The 23,771-nt window shown below is 39.0% G+C and overlaps 2 protein-coding genes across 4 annotated transcripts; one reads left to right on the top strand and one right to left on the bottom strand.

Moving 5' to 3' along the window:
- Positions 1 to 243: 243 nt before the first annotated feature.
- LOC115794376 (FXYD domain-containing ion transport regulator 6-like) lies at positions 244 to 11,340 on the top strand. Of its 3 annotated transcripts, XM_030749853.1 has the most exons (10): positions 244 to 497; positions 3,296 to 3,352; positions 3,499 to 3,525; positions 5,013 to 5,036; positions 5,295 to 5,318; positions 9,325 to 9,399; positions 10,670 to 10,706; positions 10,828 to 10,865; positions 10,979 to 11,003; positions 11,106 to 11,340. In XM_030749853.1, the coding sequence occupies exons 2-9, from the start codon at positions 3,301 to 3,303 to the stop codon at positions 10,981 to 10,983; spliced, it is 282 nt and encodes a 93-aa protein (XP_030605713.1). In that variant the 5' UTR covers positions 244 to 497; positions 3,296 to 3,300; the 3' UTR covers positions 10,984 to 11,003; positions 11,106 to 11,340. The 3 variants fall into 3 exon arrangements, with proteins under 3 accessions (XP_030605713.1, XP_030605714.1, XP_030605715.1); XM_030749854.1 differs by lacking the exon at positions 3,499 to 3,525 and having other exon boundaries at positions 251 to 497; XM_030749855.1 differs by lacking the exons at positions 244 to 497; positions 3,499 to 3,525 and adding an exon at positions 3,058 to 3,180.
- Positions 11,341 to 16,490: 5,150 nt separating this feature from the next.
- On the bottom strand, positions 16,491 to 23,771 carry nfkbid (nuclear factor of kappa light polypeptide gene enhancer in B-cells inhibitor, delta). Its single transcript, XM_030750721.1, has 12 exons — positions 23,655 to 23,771; positions 19,885 to 20,021; positions 19,753 to 19,786; positions 19,152 to 19,339; positions 18,868 to 19,034; positions 18,231 to 18,336; positions 17,993 to 18,139; positions 17,837 to 17,888; positions 17,569 to 17,726; positions 17,213 to 17,329; positions 16,885 to 17,049; positions 16,491 to 16,797 (listed from the first exon to the last, which is right to left on the bottom strand). The coding sequence occupies exons 1-12, from the start codon at positions 23,668 to 23,670 to the stop codon at positions 16,726 to 16,728; spliced, it is 1,359 nt and encodes a 452-aa protein (XP_030606581.1). The 5' UTR covers positions 23,671 to 23,771; the 3' UTR covers positions 16,491 to 16,725.

Genomic DNA, 23,771 nt, shown 5'->3' on the forward strand with positions numbered 1-23,771 from the left:
GAACAACAAGTTCTCTGTGTTCCACGCAGCTTGTGGCCGTTATTTGCCAGTGGGGACAAATGAGCGTGATTAACAGTTCATTATGGGATTCATTTTTACAAGCAGTGCTGGCACCAAAGACCATGGGAATAATCCCCCTTCACAGGAGCGCTGCAGTGCAGTTCTCCATGCGTTGTTTACTTCTGAGCGGGGCAGTCCTGGGTAATTTTTGGGAGTAACTTCAGTGGCACCCCGCCTCCCCCTGCCCCTCCTCCTTTGCCTTTCATTCCTGAGGCAAGACCAAGAAGAAACCGACTTGGGACAGGGGAATGGTGAAGGATCTCCACAGAATGCACCCCAGCTCGCTTTATTTTTAATCAAGCCATAAGAGGAGGTTTTGCATGCATTTTATTTGTCGTGATTAAGTAGGAAAACTTTTTTAAACATTTTTTTTTTTGAACAAAGTTTAGCTCGAAAAGTCTTAACTCACATTACAGTTTCCAGGAGGCGGATATACGGTAAGTTCATTTAGACATCTGCTCCTGTGAAATTAATGCATTGCGATTTTTTAATATTAAGGCAGCAAGAAATGTATGCCTTAAATCAATCCTGCAGCCATTCTTCACTAACAGGTCCTAGGTCCACAGCTATTGATTGATAGATATTTTCTTAACTCGTCTTTCTATCAAGTTACTTTAACGTTGCCCCTCCTCCTCACACTAAGTGCCTGAGTCAACATGTGACCGTTTAATTAGATAAGCCGTCGCTCATGCTCCTCTCACACGGTGAAATCCGCGCGCCTACGTATTTGTTGTTTTTCGTTTTGTTTCTGTTTTTGCATATACGTGCATATTATGAAAGCCTCTCTCCGCTTTCATAAGTTTAATTGGCGCGTTGGGGTCCAGCTTCGACATGCCACGGCATCTGAGAAGTTCAGTGGAGTCTCAGTTTTTACACTGAGCCGTGAGTCTGTCGCCAGCAACTTGTCCTTTAATTTGTATTAATCTGCGAGGCGTTAATCGGCGAGAGCTCAAACAGAAGTCACTGGCCAATAGTCTGTGTCTTAGAATAAAATTTGGATGTCAGTCTACCTAACAGAATAAACTATGTTATGTTTGGGGAAAGCAAAAACCCAGGAGTTTCTCCGTGAAGTATGGTGATGGCCTGTTTGGAGTGTAAATATACCCCATATTGGGGTTTATGTAAGTGAAATGTGAAACACAATAATTTTTCATATTCTAATTACAAACTGTCTATGTTAATTTCACTTTATTATAATCCATGATAATTCATTTTACGTGTTGCTCCATGGGCTCCTTTCCTGTCTCCCCATTATATTCCTCTCCATCACTCAGAAGGCTAACAAACAAGATTACTGGATTGGCACTTGTTCGAATAACTCACCCTGTATTTGTTTGATTAAACCTGATTGGCAGGCCTTTGTTGTTAATCCTACTCCCAGGGTTGAAGTGTTCATTTCTCTCCACTCCAGGCTCCTGTTCACTCCCCCACTCTAGTCATGCATGAATCCCCATCAGTGCTTTGGGCCGGGGAGGGAGCCATTGACTCTGCTAACATAGGCTTTGATCTTTGTAATGCAAAAGATGTTATTTCATGGCTTAGATTTTTTTATGACTGCACAGCTAAGCTGTGTGTACCTGCATTACATTTGTTGTTGTTCTGTGTTGGGATTTTGTTGGTATATTTAGGGCTGTGGAGCAAACAAAATCTCAACTCATATACTCTCCTTAACATGGAACTTCTGCTGCCCCCGTAACCAATCATGAAGAGTAGTCTGGCAGAGGAATTTTAACTTGTAAATATATGGGTGTAAGAGAACCCCAGTGTCCTAGATAATATATAGACAGAAACGCATCCCCGGCGGGTCACGCTCCATTTGTAAAGAAGATGACCCAGCAAAACCAGTCCAAACCCACTGACCAGATCTCAAGTGCAACTCAACACCAGCCTTGCCTCGCACCCCTCTACTGCTAAGCTCCATATTTTGAGGTGCTGAGCTTGAAATAGATCCTCTTCACTTACCAAGAATCAAGAGACTATGTTATTAAGACTCGTATACAGAATACTGAGAACGAGTATTGTATCCCTACCAGGCATGGTCTCAATGAAAGGGCACTTGAAACTCAGTTCAGCCGCTTCTCAGAATATAATTTTAAGTTTCAACTTAATACAAATTGACACTTTCTTCCATCTCTTATCTGTTGCTGTTCTTGTGGAAAAACAACTGACTATCCTGAATTTCATCTAAAGTGGCCGAGTCTCCATTAACAGGAAAGTATTTTATTTTAGATTCCAGAGGAAGTTAGATGGTTACAAAAAAGTTGAGATATAATTCATTTTTTGAAAAAAAAAGCTTCCTCATGACCGCACTCATAAAACAGTACTGATGCAGGTTCTAAGCACAGTGCTTCTACAATTCTACAAAAATAGCAGCTGTGAATTTAGAGCATGTTTTGGAAACATGAAAAGTTTTCATGTCTTTACTGAACACAGGAATATTCACTCACAGTCCAGGCTGCTAAAAATATTTGAAGTGAGGGTTGTAGAATTTCTTCTCCCTACATATAGAAGTCTAAATTATGCCTTGCTCAAGACAACTGTCACAATTTTAGAACAAGCATTACAGAGGTGCCCTCAGCTGGAAAAGGCTGCAAAAGGTCTTCCAAAAATGTTGTAAGATTCCTCTTTATCTTTTCTCCAGTCTCATAACCAGCTACCGCTAACATCTGATGGAGATGATCGTTCTTCTTTTGGCTGTTCCCTTCAGGGGCCGCCACAGATCATCTGCCATCTCACCTTATCTGTAGGATCCTCTTCTGCCACACCAAGGCTCTGCATGACCTCCCTCACTCCATCCATAAATCTTTTCTTCATCTCCTGCCTGGCAGCTCCATATTCAACATCCTTTGTCCAGTATATCCATTATTGCTCTTCTGCACGTGTCCAAACCGTCTCAGCCTTGTCCCTCTGACTTTGTCTCCAAACCACTCAACTCAAGCTGTCCCTCTCATGCACTCATTTCTAATCCTGTTCATTCTGGTCACTTCCAGTGAAAATCTCTGCCACCTCCAGTTCTACCTCCTGTCTTCATATCAGTGCTGCCACCTCTAAACCATTCTCTGCCATCTTGCAAACCTTCCCCTTGATTACACAAAGCCAAAATCCTGGTGATTCATAAAGGTTCACACACTTTTTTGTCACAACTGTGTGCAATCAGGTTAGAACATTTATTGTTTCCTGTTATGGCGGTTTCACATCCTGACACATCCCCCTCTTGTTTGACTTTTCGAAACAGGTACAATGGATCTTGTGACATTGGTGGCATTCAGTTCCTGGCTGGCTCCGGCACTCGGTGAGTATCCTTTTCGCCAGATGTTGAGCAGATTTGCGTGGTTTCCCTCTTTAAACGGAGCATGACGTTCTTCAATTACTTCCCCTTTCTGTAGCTTTTGCTTTATGTCCTCCCATGCTAAATGAGCTGATGTGTCTGTATAATAGGATCAGCGTTTGGCAGGGAGGTGTTTGGTAAGTTTGCAAGAGTGGTCACTGGCGATGCACGACCTTTGTATTTCTTTTTGTTTTATGCTGCATGCATAATGTATGGCAGTTTAACATGTGTCCTGTTTGGTCAAATGCGTATAATTTCTAAAATAATTTGCATATTTTTCATCTAAAATGTTTCACACCAGTGTTGTACTCAGAGAAAAGGCCATGCCGGACTAGTGTAAGCATTTCCTTATACAGCACGTTGAATAATCAGTTATTCAGATTGCTGCCAAGTTTTCCATTGTTAGTGCAAGCTCTGGTCTTAGAGTTGTTTCTCTGTGCACCCTGCATGCCATCAGCTGGGCTTGAAGTTAAGCAGATCTTCTTTGACTCTTATTTCTGACTCTTAGGTTAGACCTTATTTTGGAAGGCTTGTCAACCTCAGTATGATAAAGTGTGTTTCTGCCTCGTAGAGGAAAAAAAAGAATGTTAGGATTAACAACAAGGTCAGAATTAACTGTGTGACCCTCAATCTTCCTCTCCAGCAACCAGGATGCAGTCGAATAGATTAAATATTTCTGAGTTCAGGGTTTTGACTGCGTTAGTCTTATTTGTGTCATGTTTCTTTCACCAAATGTCAGAAAAGTCTCTCAGCTTCAACTTTGGAACTTTGGGAAAAGAAAACTTGTACTTTTAATCATGTATCATTTCAATGCATTGTGAGTTGTTAAAGTATCTGTTATGCTCTCAGTCAGTTGAAGAATCGAATGATAGCTGTTAAAAAATAACACATTAATTATGTAAAATGTTGCCTAGCACAAGTATTTATGTAACATCTCTTGTACTACTCCAAGGTTTCCTTGTTCTCACTCGAACCACTGATGCTCGCGTAAACAGTGCCTGCTTTCTGCTTTCTTGTTATGAACAGTGTAGATTTGAAAGACTGCAGCCAACATTTTTTCCACATGGAAGCAGAGACGGTATTAGAACAGACAGATCGGAAGTTCCCCACATTAGTGACAGAACACAGATTAAAACAGGGTAATAAAATTAATATACTGTGGCTAAAAAAAAGGGTGAGCATAAGCATACTATTGTTAGTTTGAGTCTTTGACATAGTTCTTTGGTGTATTGACTTTTTTGAACTTAAGTAACAGAAAATTCTTTTTTTCTTATATATATTTGGGACAGTAAACATTTTACTTTCTACCTATCTTGTAATGCTTGATATTTAAGTAGGAAAGGTTCCACCTGCCAATAACTGGAACCCCAAATTTTACTGATTTGAAGTTCGGTCTTAGTGTTGACTGGCTTTTCCCATGAGAATGATGTCCATGTCTGTGAGTTCTGTTCCGTTTTAATTATGGCACCAACTACAAAATGAAGACCTTAATTAATGGGCGCTGTTTCAGATGTTTGCTCACCCCAGTTTTGACCAACAAAAGCCACTAATTTCCTGGCATGCACTTGCATAACCTGCTGAATTTCTTAATAAAGATCATTGTTCTTTGCTTTCTCTCTCACAGCTTCCACGGCAGATGACGACAAAGGTGGGTATTATGGGTTTTTTTGTTTATGTGTTTTTTTTTTTTGGTTTTGTTTTTTTTTTAGAAAAGCCAAATTAAGTTTACCCAAGTGCTCGTTTTCAGGCACTTTCTGTAAACTAGTAGTAGCATCATACTGGTTAGTATGGCTCTGAAAGTGCTGAAGAGCTGTCATATTGTGAGTCTTCTCTGAAGCATGTCAGCGGGTAAATCTGCTTCTCATTTGTTTCCTCTTTTTTTTTTTTTTTTGCTCTCTCCTACCAGACTACGACAGTGCTTTTCAATATGGTGAGGGCTGAGCAGATGAACTTGGGCTTTTAATGATCGACCCTCCACACAGGAAACATCTGGGAGGTTGAGATGAGTTTACATTTTTCACTTGTGTTCTTTTCCAGAAGTGATGGAAAACTTTCACCCTAAGGTCAAGCTTCTGGAGTAGTCCCAATGTAAATACCATCCACTGTCACTGCTTTTTAGTCCATCCAAGAGACCAGAGTGCACAGAATGACTGAACATCTGCATTTTATTGTGCACTTGTTATTATGTTTTATTCTCTCAGGCAGTAGGTTGTTTGGTAGTTTTCTCATGCCCACAGTGTACTATTCCATACAATTACCACTAAAGCAGTGATCAAAAGGCGTCATTTTCACTGGGGATGTCTTTTGCCGCTATTTGTTTCAGTTACTTAAGGTCCACAAAGTGTTTCCTGCAAAAATACACTTGGGTGCAGCTCTAAGATAATCAAAATGTTACACTACAGGAATATGCTTTCCTAACAGTAGTGATCTATTGTTTACCTGATGTAATAGCGGACCTCCCTCAGGGAAAATGTAGGTGGAGAATGAGTGTTTTGTAAAAAGCAACATAAAGTGAGGTGTTTTTTATGAGAGGCAACATTATTTACTAGATGATATAAATTGTATATACAACCGTAATTCCAAAAATGTGGGGACGCTGTGTAAAATATAAAAAAAAAAAAACAGAATCCAGTGATTTGTGAATCTCATAAACCCATTTCTTATTCATAATAGAACATAGAAAACATGTCAACTGCTTAAACTGAGAAAATGTATCATTTTACAAAAAAATATAGCTCATTTTGAATTTGAAGGCAGCAATACATCTCAAAAAAGTTGGAAGAGGGCCATGTCTACCACTGTGCAGCATCCCCTCTTCTTTTAACAACAGTTCATAAATGTCTGGGAACTGAGGAGGCCAGCTGCTGGACTTTTGGGAGAGGAATGTTGCCCCATTATTGCCTGATATGGGATTCTAGCAGCTAAACAATCCTGGGACTTCTTTGTTGTATTTTTTGTTTTATGATGGGCTGGACTGCAGGCAGTGCCAGTTCAGCACCTGGGGCCTATTCCAGGAAGCATGCTCAACAAACCCTGAGTTTAAAAATAAACTCTGAGTTGTGTAACTCTTAGATCGGGGACTCCGAGTTTCCCATTCCAGAACAGCTGTTCAGAGTAAGTTGAATCAACTCGGAGGATGTTCACCTGGAGTTAAGCACCTGAGAAGGTGGGAGCCCCGATACTACGATTCACCATGGCTACGGGTAAATAAAGAGCAGAGCCTCCATTTTAATCCAGTAGACTGAGGAATATGAACACGTGTCAGTGCTCAGCATGATATACAAACAGGAGGGAAGAAGAGTCATTTTAATCAGTTTAGGGCCACTTTGCCATCATGACAGAAGAAAAATTTAATATAAACAGACCTGTTTATAATGTCTGCTGTCAGCATTTATCCAGCATGAATTTTCATTAGATGAAGCTGGAATCCTAATTTTACAGTTGATTTTTAAATCTAGTTTTTCAGCTGCAACCTGACAGGGAGAAAATGTTGGAGACAGAAACTGAAGATCAGACAGTTTACTGATGGAGCAAGACTTTGGAGTTGATCTTTGTGCATATCTTTTTTTTGTTTGTTTGTTTTAATTAAAAAAAAGGTTTGCAGTTTATGACCATTTATTTCTTTTTTTATATAATTTTTCAGTATTTTATTACTATTTTTGATATTTTAAATAGAGAATTTAAAAAAAAAAGATTTACAGAAAAGTTTAAAGAAAACTTTAAAGTTCCCATCATAAGCATTCGTAATTTGATCTCTCATCAGTATTCGGGGATGGATGATGGCTTCATGATAGCTGCTGTTTCAAATCTTTAATGGCTCTAAAGTTTTATCAGAAAAGGCAAACATATTACAAATGTCTGAGCTTTCAGCTATCTATATGCTAGTCAGCTAGATTTTAGATATTTGAGAATAAATTTGGAAGGATGAGACATTTTTAATAAGCTGCTATGAATTCATCCAAACCCCCTAAACTGGATCCAAACCTGATCCAGTCTGAATCCATTATGGAGCCTGTGACTCTTTTGTGCGAATCCCTTTGTGGGTCGACCCACTGAGACTGATTTAGGTCATTTTCAGTGGAAAATATGTCAAAGCTCAGACTTTGAATTTCAGACACCATATCTTTCAAAAATGTTTTTGACATAATGTGATTATTGACTGAATCACAACCTCCAGCAGAATGAGGCTCAGGGAGGGGCAGTCATCTGCTGTTACTGGTTGGAGGGAGACTGTGGAAGAGAGCCATTTTAACATGAAATGCAGTCAGCACACAGACTGTCTGCAGCTGCATTTAAGATGTGACTTTAAAATACATTTAATTATGTTTTAGAGTCTTGGTCATTTCAGCCTTGACTCAAATGTTCATCTCCAAGATCCAGACAGTGTGACCGCTTATCTTTGTGTAACATGCAGTAAATCTGGCTGACAGTCTGACAGCTGCATTACTGTCCACAGAGAAGGATGGATTTTATTCTCAGCTGATAGTAAATCTGTGATGTAATCGCTGTTTCCGTCCTTACACAGTATTGACTGTAAAAGCTCATTTAAAAAACTAAAAATAGCAAAATAACATCTAACTGGGATTTCAGTGCTTGTAAAAAATGTAAACTTCAAATCATTTCGCTCTCCTATGCACTTTGATAGTGACTCTATGACTGAGGAAATGAATCGGGCTGTTAGTCAGCTGGTTCAGGTGCAGAAACCCTGAGATTGTTGAAGAAACCCTGCCAGCGAGCAGGTTTAGTTCAAAGCCTGTTATCCTGGTAACTGACTCAGAGTTGGAGTTAACTCTTTTTCTGGAACTGAAAACCAGGAGCTTCCCTCAGCTCAAGGTTAACAAACTCAGAGTAGTTAGCTAAACCTGCTTCCTGGAACAGGGCCTGGGCTCTTCTACAATGAAGCCACGCTGTTGTAATACTATCAGAGATGTAGACTTTTGAGCTGAGACCTGAAAAGAGATGGTCCCTGACCTCTTTAATCAGGAGGACACAGCATCCATGTTTTCCAAAAAGAATTTCAAATTTTGATTTGTCTGATCACAGAACAGTTTCAGTCCATTTTAAGAGCTTTGGCTCAAATCCCAACTTTTTTGAGACATGTTATTGCCATCAAATTCAAAATGAACCATAATTTTTCATGAAATGGTAAAAGCTCTGAGTTTAAACATTTGATATGCTTTCTATCTTCTAACCATTGTTGTTGTTTTGTTTGTTTTGGGGGCAGGGGTTTGCTTGTTTTTCTTTTTTGTCATATTACACAGCATCCCAACTTTTTTTTTTTTTTTTGGAATTGTGGTTGTTTTGGTTTTCTTTTAATTTGTGTTATTTAAAAATCCAAAATAATCCCTTGAAGGTTTCTCATGCAGGGGAATCCATTAGCCCTCTGTGGGATGCAAGCTATTTAAAACTTCCTTGTTCTTTTTTCCCTTGTGAAATGCTCGTGAGGGGTTTGTGTCCCTTCTGGCCAAATAGAAAATACATGCCATTTGGGAATTACTGCACAAATGAAAACTATGTGAAAATTATTTGAATATGTACAGTTTTCATAGTTTTCCTTCACTTGAAAATAGTTACTTTATTAGTTCACAGAACATATTTGTTGTAGTCAAAGTTTAATTAGTAATATCATGCTGAGTACATTTCTTTTTGCAATTATTCGAAACAGACCTTTGCTTTCTTTTTTGCAATCTTTCTTCTTTTGAGTTTCTGTCTCTGTGCGATTTTTTTTTTTTTTTTTCTTCTTCTTTCTTCTTTATTTTTCTTAGAACAGGCTCACAGCGGTTTGTCGTGTCCCAGTGTATCCACCTGGGAATGCAATTTGGAGGAAAAAAAAAAACTCACAAAAAGGCTTTTGAGTTTATGGTTGTCTGTAACTGAAAACATTTATATCCTATACTTCTGCAAACACTATAAAGTACTTTTTTTTCTCATTTCAGATTATGAATCTCTGAGAATTGTTGGACTGGTTTTTGCAGTGGTGCTGTTTGTCCTGGGCATCGCAATCATTGTCAGTAAGTGTATGGCCACCTAAAGACACAGCAAGAATGCAATGAGTCGGTGTAAGCAGACAGTGTTCCCTGTTTCTGTCAGTGGTCTCGTAGGGAGGCCCACAGGTGCTTCTCCCTCAATCTCAGCGCGTTTATGCTCCTTGTGTCGCAGCAGTTTGGCTTTAATGTCTGAAGGCAGTGTCCTTCCAAGATTTCACCTTCTACCTGCCAGCACATGCTGCTATTGCCAGTGGTAGGTAGCCCTGAAACCAAAACCTGCCAATAAATTATTCAGTGGGACCCACACACTCTCTGCCTGCCTCTGTTAGTAAAGAACAGAGTGTGTGTCAGAGTGCACTCTGTGAAGGCCTTTTTCTTAGACTTATTAATATGAAAATCGTTATGAGTTCTAGGATTACACACAGCAATATTACCCGTTGGCGGGTCTTGTAAACACAAAGACTAACCAAAGACAAGAGCTAAATAAAAGATAACATTTATGCCATTAGTTTAAATTTAGTTCTTAAATTAAAAAATATATATCTTAAACAATATTTCTGGATACATAAAATTTTAAGGCACTTTTTTTTTTTTCACAAAACACCATTGAAGTCATGAAAATCTGTTTGAGCCTAATCTTATTAATCAACAGTTTTGAAAGTGCAACACCAAATGCTGTAAGGACCAGGGGCAGGGCTTATTTGCCATTTCAAACCTTCAGTGCCTCTCTGTGTCAAAATGATTGAATCAAAGAAGAGGAAAAAGGTTTCAAGAAGCTCAAAGTTTGCATGATGCAGGTCACTGGCTTAGTCATTTTTCAGATATTTTCTCAGTGCTAAAACTTGACAGAAAGCGACTTGAGAGAATATTAATGAATAAAAACTGTATCATCTCTGCCTCCATGAGATTAAAAGCAAACTGATGTCTGAATTAAAAAGGAAGTTTAACATTAACTCTCTTGGCTTACACATAATATGCACTGCTATTGCTACTAGCCAGAAGTTATTCAACACACTGGCACATGTATTTAGTATTTTTAGTTAAGCAACCAAATATTTGGGGGGATTTGGGCACATTTATATAGTCTTGGGCTCAATCCAAATAGTTGCAAGCTCATAAGACCTCCCTAGGCTTGCAGCCCAGACGGGCTTATGAGCATGAGCTCCAGAGAGTATAAATGTATCTATCAAGGCTTGGAGCAGCCACCTTCTCTTAATAATTGCTTGTGCCCTTTTTTTAGAACAACATAGTGTTTGTGATAACTCTGTGTAATTCTTTCTCTGATAAACAACAGGCCGAAAGTGTACCTGTTCAAAGAAAGACAAGTTAAGGTAAATAAATTTGAGGTTTTTTTCATTCTGAATGCACACAGCCAGTTTTTTTTTTGTTTGTTTGTTTGTTTGTTTTTTTTAGCATGCAGTTCTAAAATTTCAGTTAATTTTTTTTTCTCAGACCCAGGGGTCCTGATGGGGAATCAAGTGTTCGAAGAGGTAACTATTTCCTTTCTTATATAATAATTAGTATTTTTTTAAAATGGCCATCAAGATGGCTTTTTTTTATTTTTTTTTATTTAACAAAACAGTAATTAAGAGTCTCTCCACAGTTTAACAGACATGGAAGCAAAGCAGGTAAATATCTTACACACATCTGTGAATCCGTCGCCTTCAAACCAATGCTGAGAAAAATGATTTTTAGAAACAATTGAACTGAATCTTCTGCCTCTTCTACAGTTTTGCCATTAGGTGGCAGCCAATCCTACATCAGCGGCGGACAATCTTTCCATGAACACATGGAGTTATCTTCAGTTAAATAACTCAATCCTTTTGTTTTTTTAATGTTTTCACCATCAGTAAATGGTAGTAGATTTTGTGCCTTCTTTATATAATGGCAATAGTGTGATTATTATTTGTATTTTTGAGATTTTCAGTTTGATGCAGAATAATAAAACAAATGTTTGACATGGTATTTTTTTTTTTTTTTTTTTTTTTTTTGGTTTTTATGTCTATTATTTTTAATTTTGTATAACGGGCAAATTGGATCCAGTAAACTCTACTCTACTATACCGCACCCCCCGTTCCTGCTGACGCTGCAGCCAGCTCCGTTACACATGCAGTAGTAACAACCAGCAGAGAGTGCAGAGTGATTTATGCTGCATTGTGCAGCTTTTGGAGGTCTTTAAAAAAAAAAAAAACGTTTTAATTTAGCCTATCTCTGTGTTCAGTGCTGTTTATTGGCAGATTTTCTACCAGTATGAGTCTGCCAGCCTCGGTGAAGATAAAAGCTGCATATGTAGGCTGTTTTCGTTCCTCCCTGGAGTTCCAGGAATGAGACTGCACTGCACAAAAGACAAAAAGTGAGGCAGGAAGTGGTGTTTTCCAGCATGAATTTTGAAACAAATCAATCATGGTCAAGAAAATTATCAGTAACAAGACTCTACCATGTACTTACACATCACAAAAGGCTGTCATCCTTAGTAGGTAGTAGACGATTCTCAATCACCATGTCTACCTAGTTATAAGATTAACTATTCTAACTTTGGGTGGCTGCTGTCCCATGTGTGGCACAGCACTGCTACCTTTTTTTTTTTTTTTTTTTTCTCATTTTGCACCACTGGGTAAACGTAGTGCAGTGTTTCACCACCAGAGGGACCATGCTGAGTTTACACTGAAGCTGTTCTGCCTGCTGTGCTCTTCCACTTTTCATACCCGGTCTAATACTGCAAACCAGCATCTGAGCTGCTCTTCACCTCTGCACTGCAGCCATGGACAACACAGGTTTGTTTGGCTTTATTTTCTTTCCCTGTTATAACAAAAGCGATACAGAAATTTACAGCTTGGGGACAAATTAAATTAATGGTTTCATGTTTATGCAGTTCTTTTGCTGCATTGTTGCTATAGTGGTGGGGACCAGATAAGTTGCTGATGCATGGAGTCTAATAACACAGGGAGTTCCTGAGTAAACTCCCCAGTGGAATGGACAGATAAAATAGTACTTCTCTAAAACAGTTCTCGGATTTTGTAGCAAGGGGAAACCTGTGGAAAGAGAGCAAACTGTCAGCTCAGCCACTTGCTGTGAAACCGAGGCTTCCGCAATATGCAAGCTGCATTATTGACATCCAGATATCTTAACAATTTAGCACAGGTTGTATCTTGCAACACAGTTGTGCTTGTAAAAAGTCACTATATTGGTGAGGAGTAGACAGCTTATGTTGCATTAAACATATTTTTTCTTAAATATCCTAACTCTTAAGTGCTTGCTCAAACCCGATTAAAGATCTCTGCATTCTCTGCTGCTGAGATGATACCTCTGTATCCTGCTGCTGGCTTGTAACCCATTTTTTCTGCTGAGCGAAGATGCTGCATTGAGCACCTCTAGTTGAAGGGGGGGGGGAAGCTCCCAAGGAGTTGTGAAGCCAAGTCCATACTGGGGAGCTGAAAAGCTTGCTGTCCACTGAAATTGTCAATTGGTGAAATTAACACTTATTTAATTTGTTTTATAACCCAGTACTCTTCCTTCACAGAAACAATGTTTCCAGATCAAAGTGACTTTGAATATGGTGAGATGTGGCATTTTTACTCATTTCAAAAATCAAAGTCAAAATGAATTTTGTATTTTTACTTATAGTAGCATTTAAGTACATCATAAACTCCAGTGAGTGTTTGGTTTTGTCCCTTGTAGATTATGACACATTGCGGACAACAGGGGTTATCCTTGCTGTTATTATGTTTGTCTCTGGCATATTAATAGCCCTGAGTAAGTTTAGACTTTCTTAAAAATATATCTATGTAATGCATAGGCTTTGTAACATATACATAAGAGTATTGCCTTGGTAACTTATCTATCATTCCTCAAACAGGTAAAAAATTCACAAAATGTGTAAAATCCTCATCCAAGTAAGAGCTGCACAAAAGCTTAGTGGATGATCCACCTGTGCATGTTGTATGAAATTGACATCTTTTGTTAGATTAAGAAAAAAAAAAAACAGTTTCCTATATTTTCCCCCGATCCCTGCACTGGATGCCTCTTCTTAATATGCCCCTTTCCTGCTCTGTGCACACACACTTCCAACACATTAATGAGATTGCACAGATGTGGCAAATCACATGTGTGTAGTAAGCATTTCGAAATCGTTGCATCACGCTCCTCCTGTGTTGGTAGTGAATGGGCGGCGTCTATTCTCAGACGATTGCATGCTGCTTGTATGGCAAGACTAGAAAAGAGTGGAGAGCTGCTGTTTAAACAGTGCAAAAAGCTGCACATTGGTTTAGAGTTACACTTCAGAAGCCTGTGGTTTCAGCTGCGTTTAGATTTTATAACCCTGATAATGCAAACACTTTGGTACATGTAATGTCAAGTCGAAGTTGTTGCCACAGTTTTCAAACTGCACGAGTATATTTTATTGGTAATATTGATTCATTCATTCAAAAGAAAACACACACACACATACACACAGTTCGTGACTTTCCTCCCTTGTTTCTGATTGCAGGTCCAGCTCATCTGGAACTCAAATCCCAAAGACAGAAGGTAATTTCATTTAACTATATGTTTAGAGTCAATGTGCACTTTAAAATGTTATTATTTTTTTTCTGTTATTCTAATTTTGTTTCCCCTTTTCTTTTGCAGTACCTCCTCCAACTGTATAGGCATTACAGCACATGCTTGAAAGAGACAAAAGGCAATGCTAGGCACCCACACCAGCTGTTTCCTCCTCTTATTGATAATATGCCTCCACTACATGATCAATAAACAGGGTTTTCCTACAGAGCCTAACCTTGTCCCTTATCTCCCACCGTATTCTTTGGAAAAGCTGCAAAACATCTGTTTCTGGATTACTCTGTATCGTGTTCAAAAATGAAAAAAGAAAATAAATAATACTCCCAAACAGGACATTCAACAAGGTTCACATAATCAAACGTGGGGAAACAAGCGTGCTTTCTCTTCTACATATGTTAGTGCTGGATAATAAGATTAAGAGCATGACTGCAAAATTATGAATGTATAAATGAAACTGAATTCACTGAGCAAATGTAACAGTCTTTAAGTTTTATTGTTCTTTTTTTTTCCTGTACAGGGGCTTTCAAACAGCAATAACAGATACAGCTGATAAGCCAATCAAATAAACCAAATTTAATGTGCTACAATCACATCATAATAAAAGAAATTAAAAACCAACATTCATTTTGAGGTCGACAAATACAGCAGTTATAATTGTTTCAGTTCTAAAGCAAAGTGTATTTCAATCCTGAAATTTGCTGTAAAGCCTAAAAATGAGCCTACTTTCAAATGGATCTGGTCTACTCTCGTTATAACAATCTGTAGTAGTCTGAAATTGTTCTAATGTGAAGCAAATGTAGAAATGAAAAGCGTGCAGATGAGAAATGTTATGTGGTTTTCTTGTGAGCTTTCCTTTGTGCTTTACAGGAACTTGCAGCATGTTTAATATAAAGGATGACACATAAGTAAGAGGCTAGCGTCTTACTCAGGTCACACTCTGTGATTAAGTTTCATTGTTATGGGAGTAAAGGTTGGTTGAAATTAGCCTTGAAAAATGAAAAATACTCATCCTGTGTGAGTGTAAACAAAAGCACAGGCTTCTAATAGGTTGCTGTATTTTCCATGCCGCTAATTTCTGAAGCTAAAAGTAAATGGGACTGTTCAAAGGTACCCTGAAGATCAAAAGAACCTGGTGGAATTTAAGCAATGTTATTGTCCTTTTACTCATGACTCATGAGTAAAAAGTACAACCATCAGACAATTTGTCACCACACTTACTCATGTAATGCCACGTTGAAAAAAACATTCTTTGTCACAGTGCTTTTTAAAAACACGTTTTACCCTTAAAGTTTCCTTTTCCACAAAGGAAAGTGCACCTGAGGTTACACAAATATGTATGATGCATACAGAAAGAAAGTTACAATTATTGTCATTTCAAACACACATTCTTAACATAAGCACACATTGATTGATATGACGACCATCACTCACTGTATCATTATGATACAATTTCAGCGAGGGGATTTGAGAAGACAGGGGGGTCTTTTGGGGACATTGTCCCAGAGCTTATTTTAACGATTTCACAGAAATCAACATGCAGACGTGGACAAAGTTGTTTGTACCCTTCTGTTAAAGAAAGAAAAACCCACAACGATCACTCAAATAACTTCTGCAACTCTCAGTGAGACTTCTGCACCTGTCGACAGGTATTTTGGCCCACTCCTCGTGAGCAAACTGCTCCAGATGTCTCAGGTTTGAAAGGTGCCTTTAACACTGCATGTTTCAGCTCCTTCCACAGATGTTCAATAGGAGTGTGTTTTGGGTGATTTTTCTGGTGGAGGACCCATGACTTGCAATTGAGACAAGGCTTTCTGACACTGGGCAACACATTTCCTTCCAAAAATGCCGTGATAGTCTTGCACCCTGCACAGATTCAAGACACCCTGTGCCAGATGCAGCAAAGCAGCCCTGGAACATAACAGAGCCTTCTCCGTGTTTCATGAAGGAGGCTCCTCCTCAGTCACCTTACATTAAGTCCACTTTGGGTCAAACTCACATCACAAGGTCACATCACACTGACGTACCTTGACCTTCGAGTTCACCTCTAATCTCTTTGGAAGTTGCTCTGGGCTCTTTGGTTGCCGTTCGTATTATCTGTCTCTTCAATTTGTCATCGATTTTCCTCTTGCAGCCACGTCCAGGGAGCAATGTCTGATTTTCATTAGTTTCAGTAAATTTTAATTTATTATTACTTTTGTCAGTTTCGAGTTATTTCACTGACCGTTGTGGGTTTTTGTTTCTTTAACAGAAGGGTACCAACAATTTTGTCCACATCTGTAAAACCAGGAGTTTTGCCTAACAGGAAAATAAATATTACTCCACCTTTGACTGCATTTGAAGTCTAATTTTTTTTTGTCAGTAACTAATGCTTTTTCGATCTGCTGTTTCATTGCAAAAAAAAAAAAAAAAAGTTAAATATCCATTTTCAAAAATAAATATGTTACTATAAACTTTTAAATACATGCCTAATTGTCAGCAACAGCATTTTGTGGAAAACTCTTCATGGAGATCACATTTTGAAAAAAAAAATGCTTCACTCACAGAAGAATACGTCCCCCTCCAAGTGTAGTAAATAAACAAATCACTCCAGTTTTACAGAAACTAAATAAATTTAAGCTTTAGAATTAAAGCATCGCTTGTCTAATACAATGTGATTTGTACTGCATTTGGAGATTTATATACCAAAGAAGTCACATTTACTCATCAACAATAGACTTGCTCCCGGCGTTTAAATCCCCTTGTCAACAGAGGAACATTCTTATATTCCCACTAAACAGGGACTACAAGTTATTTAACTCATTCTTGATCCTGCAAGGACACAATACGTCGGCGAGAGGAAGCACTTCGTTTCTTCAGCATGAGTTTGAGCTACAAGTTATGAGATAAATTAATATTAGTAAATAGAAAAAAGATAAATAACAGCAGATTTTCAAAAGTGCAGATATGGCTGTTTACCTGTTCTCCCTGCATGCCGCTCTGCAGCAGGTGAGCTGGCTGGTCATTCTCCAGATTGCGGATGCTGGGATCAGCTCCTCTGCTCAGCAGCAGCTGCAGGATCTCCTCCTGGTGGAGGTTACCATGGAGACCGGCTGCCATATGTAAAGCTGTGTGACCATGAGCCTGTGGGGGTGGGGTGGGGTGGAGTGGGGTGGGGGAGCATAAAAGCCACATAACTCAGACCGTTCACAAACAGCCAAGCTTTAGTTGTATATATATTTGTCCACATGCAAACTTGTGTATACATCAAATCTTGTTCTGAGCTTCTTGTCAGTGTGGGACTCACTTTCATATTGACAAAGTCTTTCATGTTCGGCAGGGGAATGCTCAGCAGATAACGCACAAGATCAATGTTCCCCTCCTTTACAGCCAAGTGCAGCACAGTCTTGTTACTTTTGATTTCCTGGAATTGGAGAATTGGGAGTGGTGGGAGAGACATAATGAAACTACAAGTCAGACTAAAACTTGTAAGTGTCAAAGAACAAGGAGAAAACAACAGAGAGAATAACGTGGGGAATGGCTGGCAGCATGACATCATCTTGGTTAGATAAAACTTGGGCACTTCCCCAGTTAGCTGTATATTCTGCCTTAAAGTTCAGGCCTCGCTACATTGAACTTTACAGTTGACCTGCTGAGGTGTACCTGACTGAGTAGGGATGCCCCTGCATCTAGTAGCATCTGCACGCAGGAGAGCTTCTCTATAGCTTTGGTCTGAAGATTGACATCTGCATGCCCAACGGTAGACAAAGCCTTCATTGTGACACTGTGAGAAATGGTTGCACAGTGCAGAGGGGTCATACCTGAAACAAAGAAAAATATATGTCTATCAGGGCTCCGGTGATGCAAATATGTTTGAATTAGCGCTAAAAGCTTGATAGACACATCTTCAACTAGTAAGACACTACATTACCTTCAAAATTGCGGGCCTCCAGGTTGACGGCCGGCCTGCTTGACAGAATTGCCTGTGGAAACAAACAAAATCACTGTTGAGATCTGCTCACTAGGCCCTTTTTTTTTTTTTTAACATAGTCATGCCAAAGTCATGTAGTATTTACTGCAGCTTTACCCGCAGAACCCCTGGGAATCCATAGTGAGAAGCCAGGTGAAGAGCAGTTTGTCCATTAACGTCGCAGGCATTGATATCTGCTCCTAAAGACAGCAGATCCTGCACGATCTCTGCCTGGTTTGCCGTCACTGCCACCAGTAAAGCAGTCTGCACAAGCACATGTATTACACAACTGTATTTTAAGAGACTATAATGTCAAAAACATGCAAAAGAGTACTTTTTTTTTTTTTGTTCATACCTTTCCCTTATGTTCTTTTGCATCAAGTCTCCCTATATCCCTCAGCCTCTCTGCAGCAGCATAGGCACACTCTCTCAACCCCTTGGCAGTGTAGATGTGCAGGATACTGACAGAGAAAGAACATCATAAATTAGAGGCCGTGTAACTGTGGTAATCCCCCGAAACAATCTCACTCAATTCCGTCTCACAAGTCAACTTGCTTTCCAATTTCATCTAAGTTTAATTGTCACTGAGCATGAGTGGCTGACTCATTTTCATATTTAGATTTTTATTCATCTGTCTAGGATTACCAAACTGTACATGTGGTTCTCACTTTTAACTGATGACCGAAAACGAAACTGCAGGAAAGTAAATAAATTGTGTACTCACATTCAAAGAGCGCAATAAAGTTAATAGTGGGGGTTTGCGTGGGTCCAGAAAGTGAACAAGTATTGTGTTGCAAAATATCCCGACAATGAACACTTTCAATGAATTTGCGATGTCTGTGTGTGTATAACAGTATAAACTTGCAATCTAAAATTTAAAAGTGAGATGGTAGAGCCCACATTTCCCACTGACAAATCGGCTTTTATTCTTTGCCTTGAACTTCAGTAGCAGATATGTACCGAACACCATACACACACTCATAATCACTCACGTGTCTCCGTCTTCATCCTGGCAGGTGGTTCTGCTGTAGTCCATCCTGCTGAGCAGCATCCTGGCTTCCTCTAGCTTGGTGACATCAATTGTTGAACCAAAAGTCAGCTGTGTGGTCTGTGCTGGGCCCAGAAGTGGCCATGAAGAATCTGTGGTAGCCTCCAGGCACTACCGTGCAAACGAATGCAGATCAAATTTAATCAACAAACTCGAGGGAGGATTAAAAAACTTACAGACAAATACAGCGTCTCAGCTGAAAATCCACAGAAAAAGGATCTCGCTTACATATGACTGAGACAAATCTCCATATCCATGGACCTGTTGCTGCGTGTTATATTCAGGCGTCATTGTGTGGCTATAGGCTCCAGCTAAGCTGGTTCCTGGATGGTTGCTGTAGTAATTGAATGTAGGCTCAGGAGCTTGGGGCCACTGCTCGTAGCTTACTGCCATGTCTGAGTAGCTGCTTGTTGCACCTAGAAAGAAGAAAACTGTTATTTATCACTGAAAAGATCAAATTATTTAAAGATTACTGATATACTGGGTTTTTTTCATCATTCTAAATAAATCCTATGAGAAGACAAATAAGAAATGTTTTGTTCTTTTTCTCATTTGGTTCTCTACTCTCTGTACAGCAGTCACACCCATGCCCACATGTAATTTCCTAAACCACCCACAGTCATTAATCTCATTGCTTTAATCTGGCAGAAGTACAAATGATGTCAAATTTCCTTAGCTAATATTTTCTGATTTTGATGTTTTGTTTGTTTGGATGGGGGGGGGGGCAACAGTTGGGGTCAGTGGCAATAAGAACTAAGCTTATCAGACTTAAACTACCCACCCAGTATTTTTTGCATTACATCTTTAACAGAAGATGTTCAGCCCTTACCTGTACAGGGAAATGGCTCTGGTGGAGGCAATTGCTGCGAGAAGTACAAGAAAAAAAAAAAATCATAAACAATCAAATCTTTATATTGCAACATTTTGGTGAGATGCCCAGGTGCTCTGTGTGCTGGCTTACTGTAAGAGTAGCTGGAGGAACAGGACTTGTGCTGGCAGCCGGGCAGCAGGGTGGCACAGAGGACGTCTCGCGTCTTCTCTTCTGCTCCAAGAGTTTCTTCACTGTGGGCAGCGTGCAACACGGCTTCTCTTTTGGCGCTGGAGAAGAAAAAGAAAGGCTCAATGAGCATCTGTTTGGTCACACAGAGTCATTTGAAAAAGAAACCAAGTAATATGGAAATTGTGGAGTTTTTCAGCATATTGGCAAGTCTCCCCAGTCCCTACAGCAGTTGAACAAGCTCAAATCATGATATTCCCACCACCATGCTTCACAGTTGGTATGAGGTTCTTCTCTTGTCTATTGTTACTGACCAGCTGTATCTTTTTATTCATCTGTATGAAGCACAATGGTCCTAAAGGTGTGGTCTGCATCCTATATGTTCACTGGCAAACTATTTTTGCTCAAACACCTCCTGATCCAGGCCAAACTTGGACGACATCTTTGTGACTGTAGATGCACTTAGACACAAAGAGAAGAGCTACCTGCAGAGCCTGTGATTCCTTTGTTAGCATTCTTAGGACCATCAAATGGCCTGCATTTATTGTGGGGTCAAGTCATGGATAAACTTTGCATTTTGCATCGACAACCTTTTTTTCTGGGTTTAGAGACCTCTCTCAGAGAGCTTGTTAGACCTTGATGTAATGGAGGAGGAGGAGGAGAGCAGACACTAGATGTCAGAGGTTCCACTTGTTACAAAAGGGAGACTCATGAGTGGAGCCTGATTCTGACTTCACTGATTATAAGATCTGATAAATGTATGAGGGTGAACTTGTTCTTTTTTTTTTTTTACTTTTTCTATGTAACTCATGTCTTAATTTATTTAAATTTACATAAATGTGTCAATTTTACTTTAGGTATATTACCTTTATATACGCACTGCACTTATTGATTCACATAACTGTATCCTGCTGATATTATAAGTCATTAACCAGTCATTTGTTTGATTTAGTTTATAATGTCAGGAACTATTGAAACATTTTCTGGAACCAAAGAAACATTTTCTTTTTGTTTTCCTTTTCTTGTTCTCGTTCACAGACTTACTTTAAAAAGATTTAAAATACAAAGATGCAAGATGTGAAAGATGCAAATTTTGGCATGTGTGAATACCAAAGATGCTTGAATAGTTGCCACTTGTTTCTTCTGTTATTATATATAGATTATATATATATATATATATATATATATATATATATATATATATATATATATATATATATATATATATATATATATATATATATATATATAATATTTTTCAACAAAAATGACAAACTTTTTGTTGTTTTGCAAATGACAGCCATTAAAATCTTATTTTATCAAAATAGAAAACCTTCTAACGAACTGCTGGGCTTTCACCAGTAAAATGTTTGTGCTTTTTATAGTAATAAATCACAGAACATATTGAAAGATGGTAATTATATAAAGAGTAAATTTGGTAAGTCTGATCATAAACAGCCTTTTTTATGTCTACATGTGTGGATTACCTATTTACTCCCACTCTATAGTATAGAGTATATGAGCTATTTGGCTTTGCTTTGTTGAAAGTTAATTGTCAGTCAGCCTAATAATACAAATACAGGGTAAAGGGTGTGCAACCGCAAGAATATGAAATATAAACTGTGCTGTAAGCTTATGGTTAATTTATCTAAGGCAACTGAGCTGTATAATGAACCGCATAGTTGTTGTCACTCCTCATTTTCTCCACGCTCACCTTTCACAGACTTTCACATCAAGTACATTATGCAGTGAGTATGTTTTCCCTTTCTGGTGCAAAAGTATCATTTCCACTGTACAGGTAAAGGAAACCAGAAAAATAGGAAAAAAATATTACAAAACAGAATTCAGATGTTTCCAGCTGAGATGTCATGACCACACAGGTTGTTTCCTCAAAAACTTCACCCCACATCTGTAAGATAAAGTGATATTTCCACCCTGTCTGTGGAACCACGGTGCAAAGACAAAGCTCGACATAACCTCCTCCATTAGGAACACAGATCATGTGGCCAAGCAAACCAGACAGATTAATCAGAAAACCTGCAGCATGGGATTACCACTGCTTATTTTCTATGACATCTTCCTGTAGTACCGCTCCGTTACGCTACAGAACGCCAAACCACTTCCTGCCTCGGTGTGTCATAGACACATCACCACAACACGTGTAGTTGCCTTGTGCTTTCTATTTCACCTACATGTCTGAGAGGCAGATAACAAGAAGTCTGTTCTTTTGTCACCTTTCTATTTTCTTTTTTTTTTTTTAACTCTGAGACTATTAACAGCAGTGGTAAGCCTTACAGGGACAACACGGCCCTGTTCACTAAAGCAAACACAGAGTGTTCACTTCCGGGAAAAAAAATGCAAATTTGACCAGTGAGGGAAAAAAAAGAAGTGTAGATTTCTGTTGATTAACTGTGTCGTTTCTTCTTAAAAGAACAGCAACAACAAAAAAAAAAAAAAACTATAATCTCACTTCCACTTAAAAATCTGTCCTGAACAATAAGCTCATGGTGTTGTGTGTGTCATATACCACCACCACCCTCCACCCCACCCAAACACATAATAAAGGTCACTTAATCAGAATACATGACATCAGTCTGTACATTTCAGGGCCACAAGTTTCATTTTCAAGTTCAAAAGGTGTTACTACAGGTTACTCAATCCTGACTCATTTTACCTTTATAACTAAATGACACCTTTGGCCTGATGATGTAATGCTGCAATATAAGTGCATATTATATACAAAAAAAAAAAAAATCACCAGTTGGTAGAAGTTGTCCAATACATCACAATCTTATCTGACGCACGCTTGAGAAACAAGAAGTAAGGAAATGGTCTTACTTGCTTGTCTAATAACTAAGGGGACCCACGCACATACATACATTTGGGTTTACACTAAACTATCCCCCACACTGCTCTGGGCTAGACTGTGCTATATTCAAATTGGGTTTGTGGAAACCCCTGGACATTGAGTCATGTGAGTGGGTGGTTGGGGATTCCGACGACCTTTCTCTTTTGCCTCAGCGGGCAGAGAAAAGAAAGAAGCAGAGCCAGCTTCCTCATTTTGTGGTTTGACGGATCAGAATATGTAATCGTTCGTGCTTGTTTTAAATAAGACTATAAACAAATAAGGTTAAGCAAACAAGCTGCTGTCATGTCACACAGCCTGCTTGTCTGGCAGTGATCAAAAGGGGAAATGAAAACATAGCAGCATGGGTGGAGGTGTATTAGGGTTTCCCCAAATGCTGTCCTGACTCTTGGATTCACCCGAACTGTGATGTCATATATGAAAAACCAAACCAAGAGGAAGGTTAGTGGATGAAGGTACCACTGAAATGACTGAACTTGATGTACAGTTCATCCAAAGCTTCATTCCCCTGTTGGGCTAGAAAACACAGCCTAACGATAAAAGCACACCAGGAGTTGAAAGAGAGGGATTTCTGCCACATTTAAGAGGCAGCCTCCAGGATGAAGTTCAAATGAAATCTATCAGATGTATCTGAGCTAGTGAGACAGGAGATCTTTAAAGCTGTAAGCTTTTAAATGAGACATCACTGTAATTCAAATCTAAGACAAAAATGATAAACAACCTCACCATTCTTGCCTAAAAAACCACTAACCTAAGAAAGTAATAAGTAATAACGCTGTCCCCGTCACAGTCGAACTATCCAGCGTCCCACGATTACGCTCCTATTCTGCCCCCATGTACTCATCAAGTATCAAGTAAATATACTCACATTTATCAAAGTGCATGTCAGAAACTGTTTTGCTCTGAGGTCTTCGACAGATCGTCCGCTTGCTCGCCAATCTGTTCAATGCGGGATGACCGAGGAGATCTCTGATGCTCTTCCACT

This window comes from Archocentrus centrarchus, chromosome 16, assembly GCF_007364275.1.
Source record: "Archocentrus centrarchus isolate MPI-CPG fArcCen1 chromosome 16, fArcCen1, whole genome shotgun sequence".
Classification (NCBI taxonomy): domain Eukaryota; kingdom Metazoa; phylum Chordata; class Actinopteri; order Cichliformes; family Cichlidae; genus Archocentrus; species Archocentrus centrarchus.

Coding starts and splice junctions, on each gene's coding strand:
- nfkbid (XM_030750721.1), bottom strand. Junction 19,787..19,884: donor TTCCTCCAGCTACTCTTACA/GTAAGCCAGCAC, acceptor TACTTCTCGCAG/CAATTGCCTCCACCAGAGCC. Junction 17,889..17,992: donor GATTCCCAGGGGTTCTGCGG/GTAAAGCTGCAG, acceptor TTGTTTCCACAG/GCAATTCTGTCAAGCAGGCC.
- LOC115794376 (XM_030749853.1), top strand. CDS start 3,301: ATGGATCTTGTGACATTGGTGGCATTCAGTTCCTGGCTGGCTCCGGCA. Junction 3,526..5,012: donor GTTTGGCAGGGAGGTGTTTG/GTAAGTTTGCAA, acceptor TCTCTCTCACAG/CTTCCACGGCAGATGACGAC. Junction 5,037..5,294: donor CACGGCAGATGACGACAAAG/GTGGGTATTATG, acceptor CTCTCCTACCAG/ACTACGACAGTGCTTTTCAA.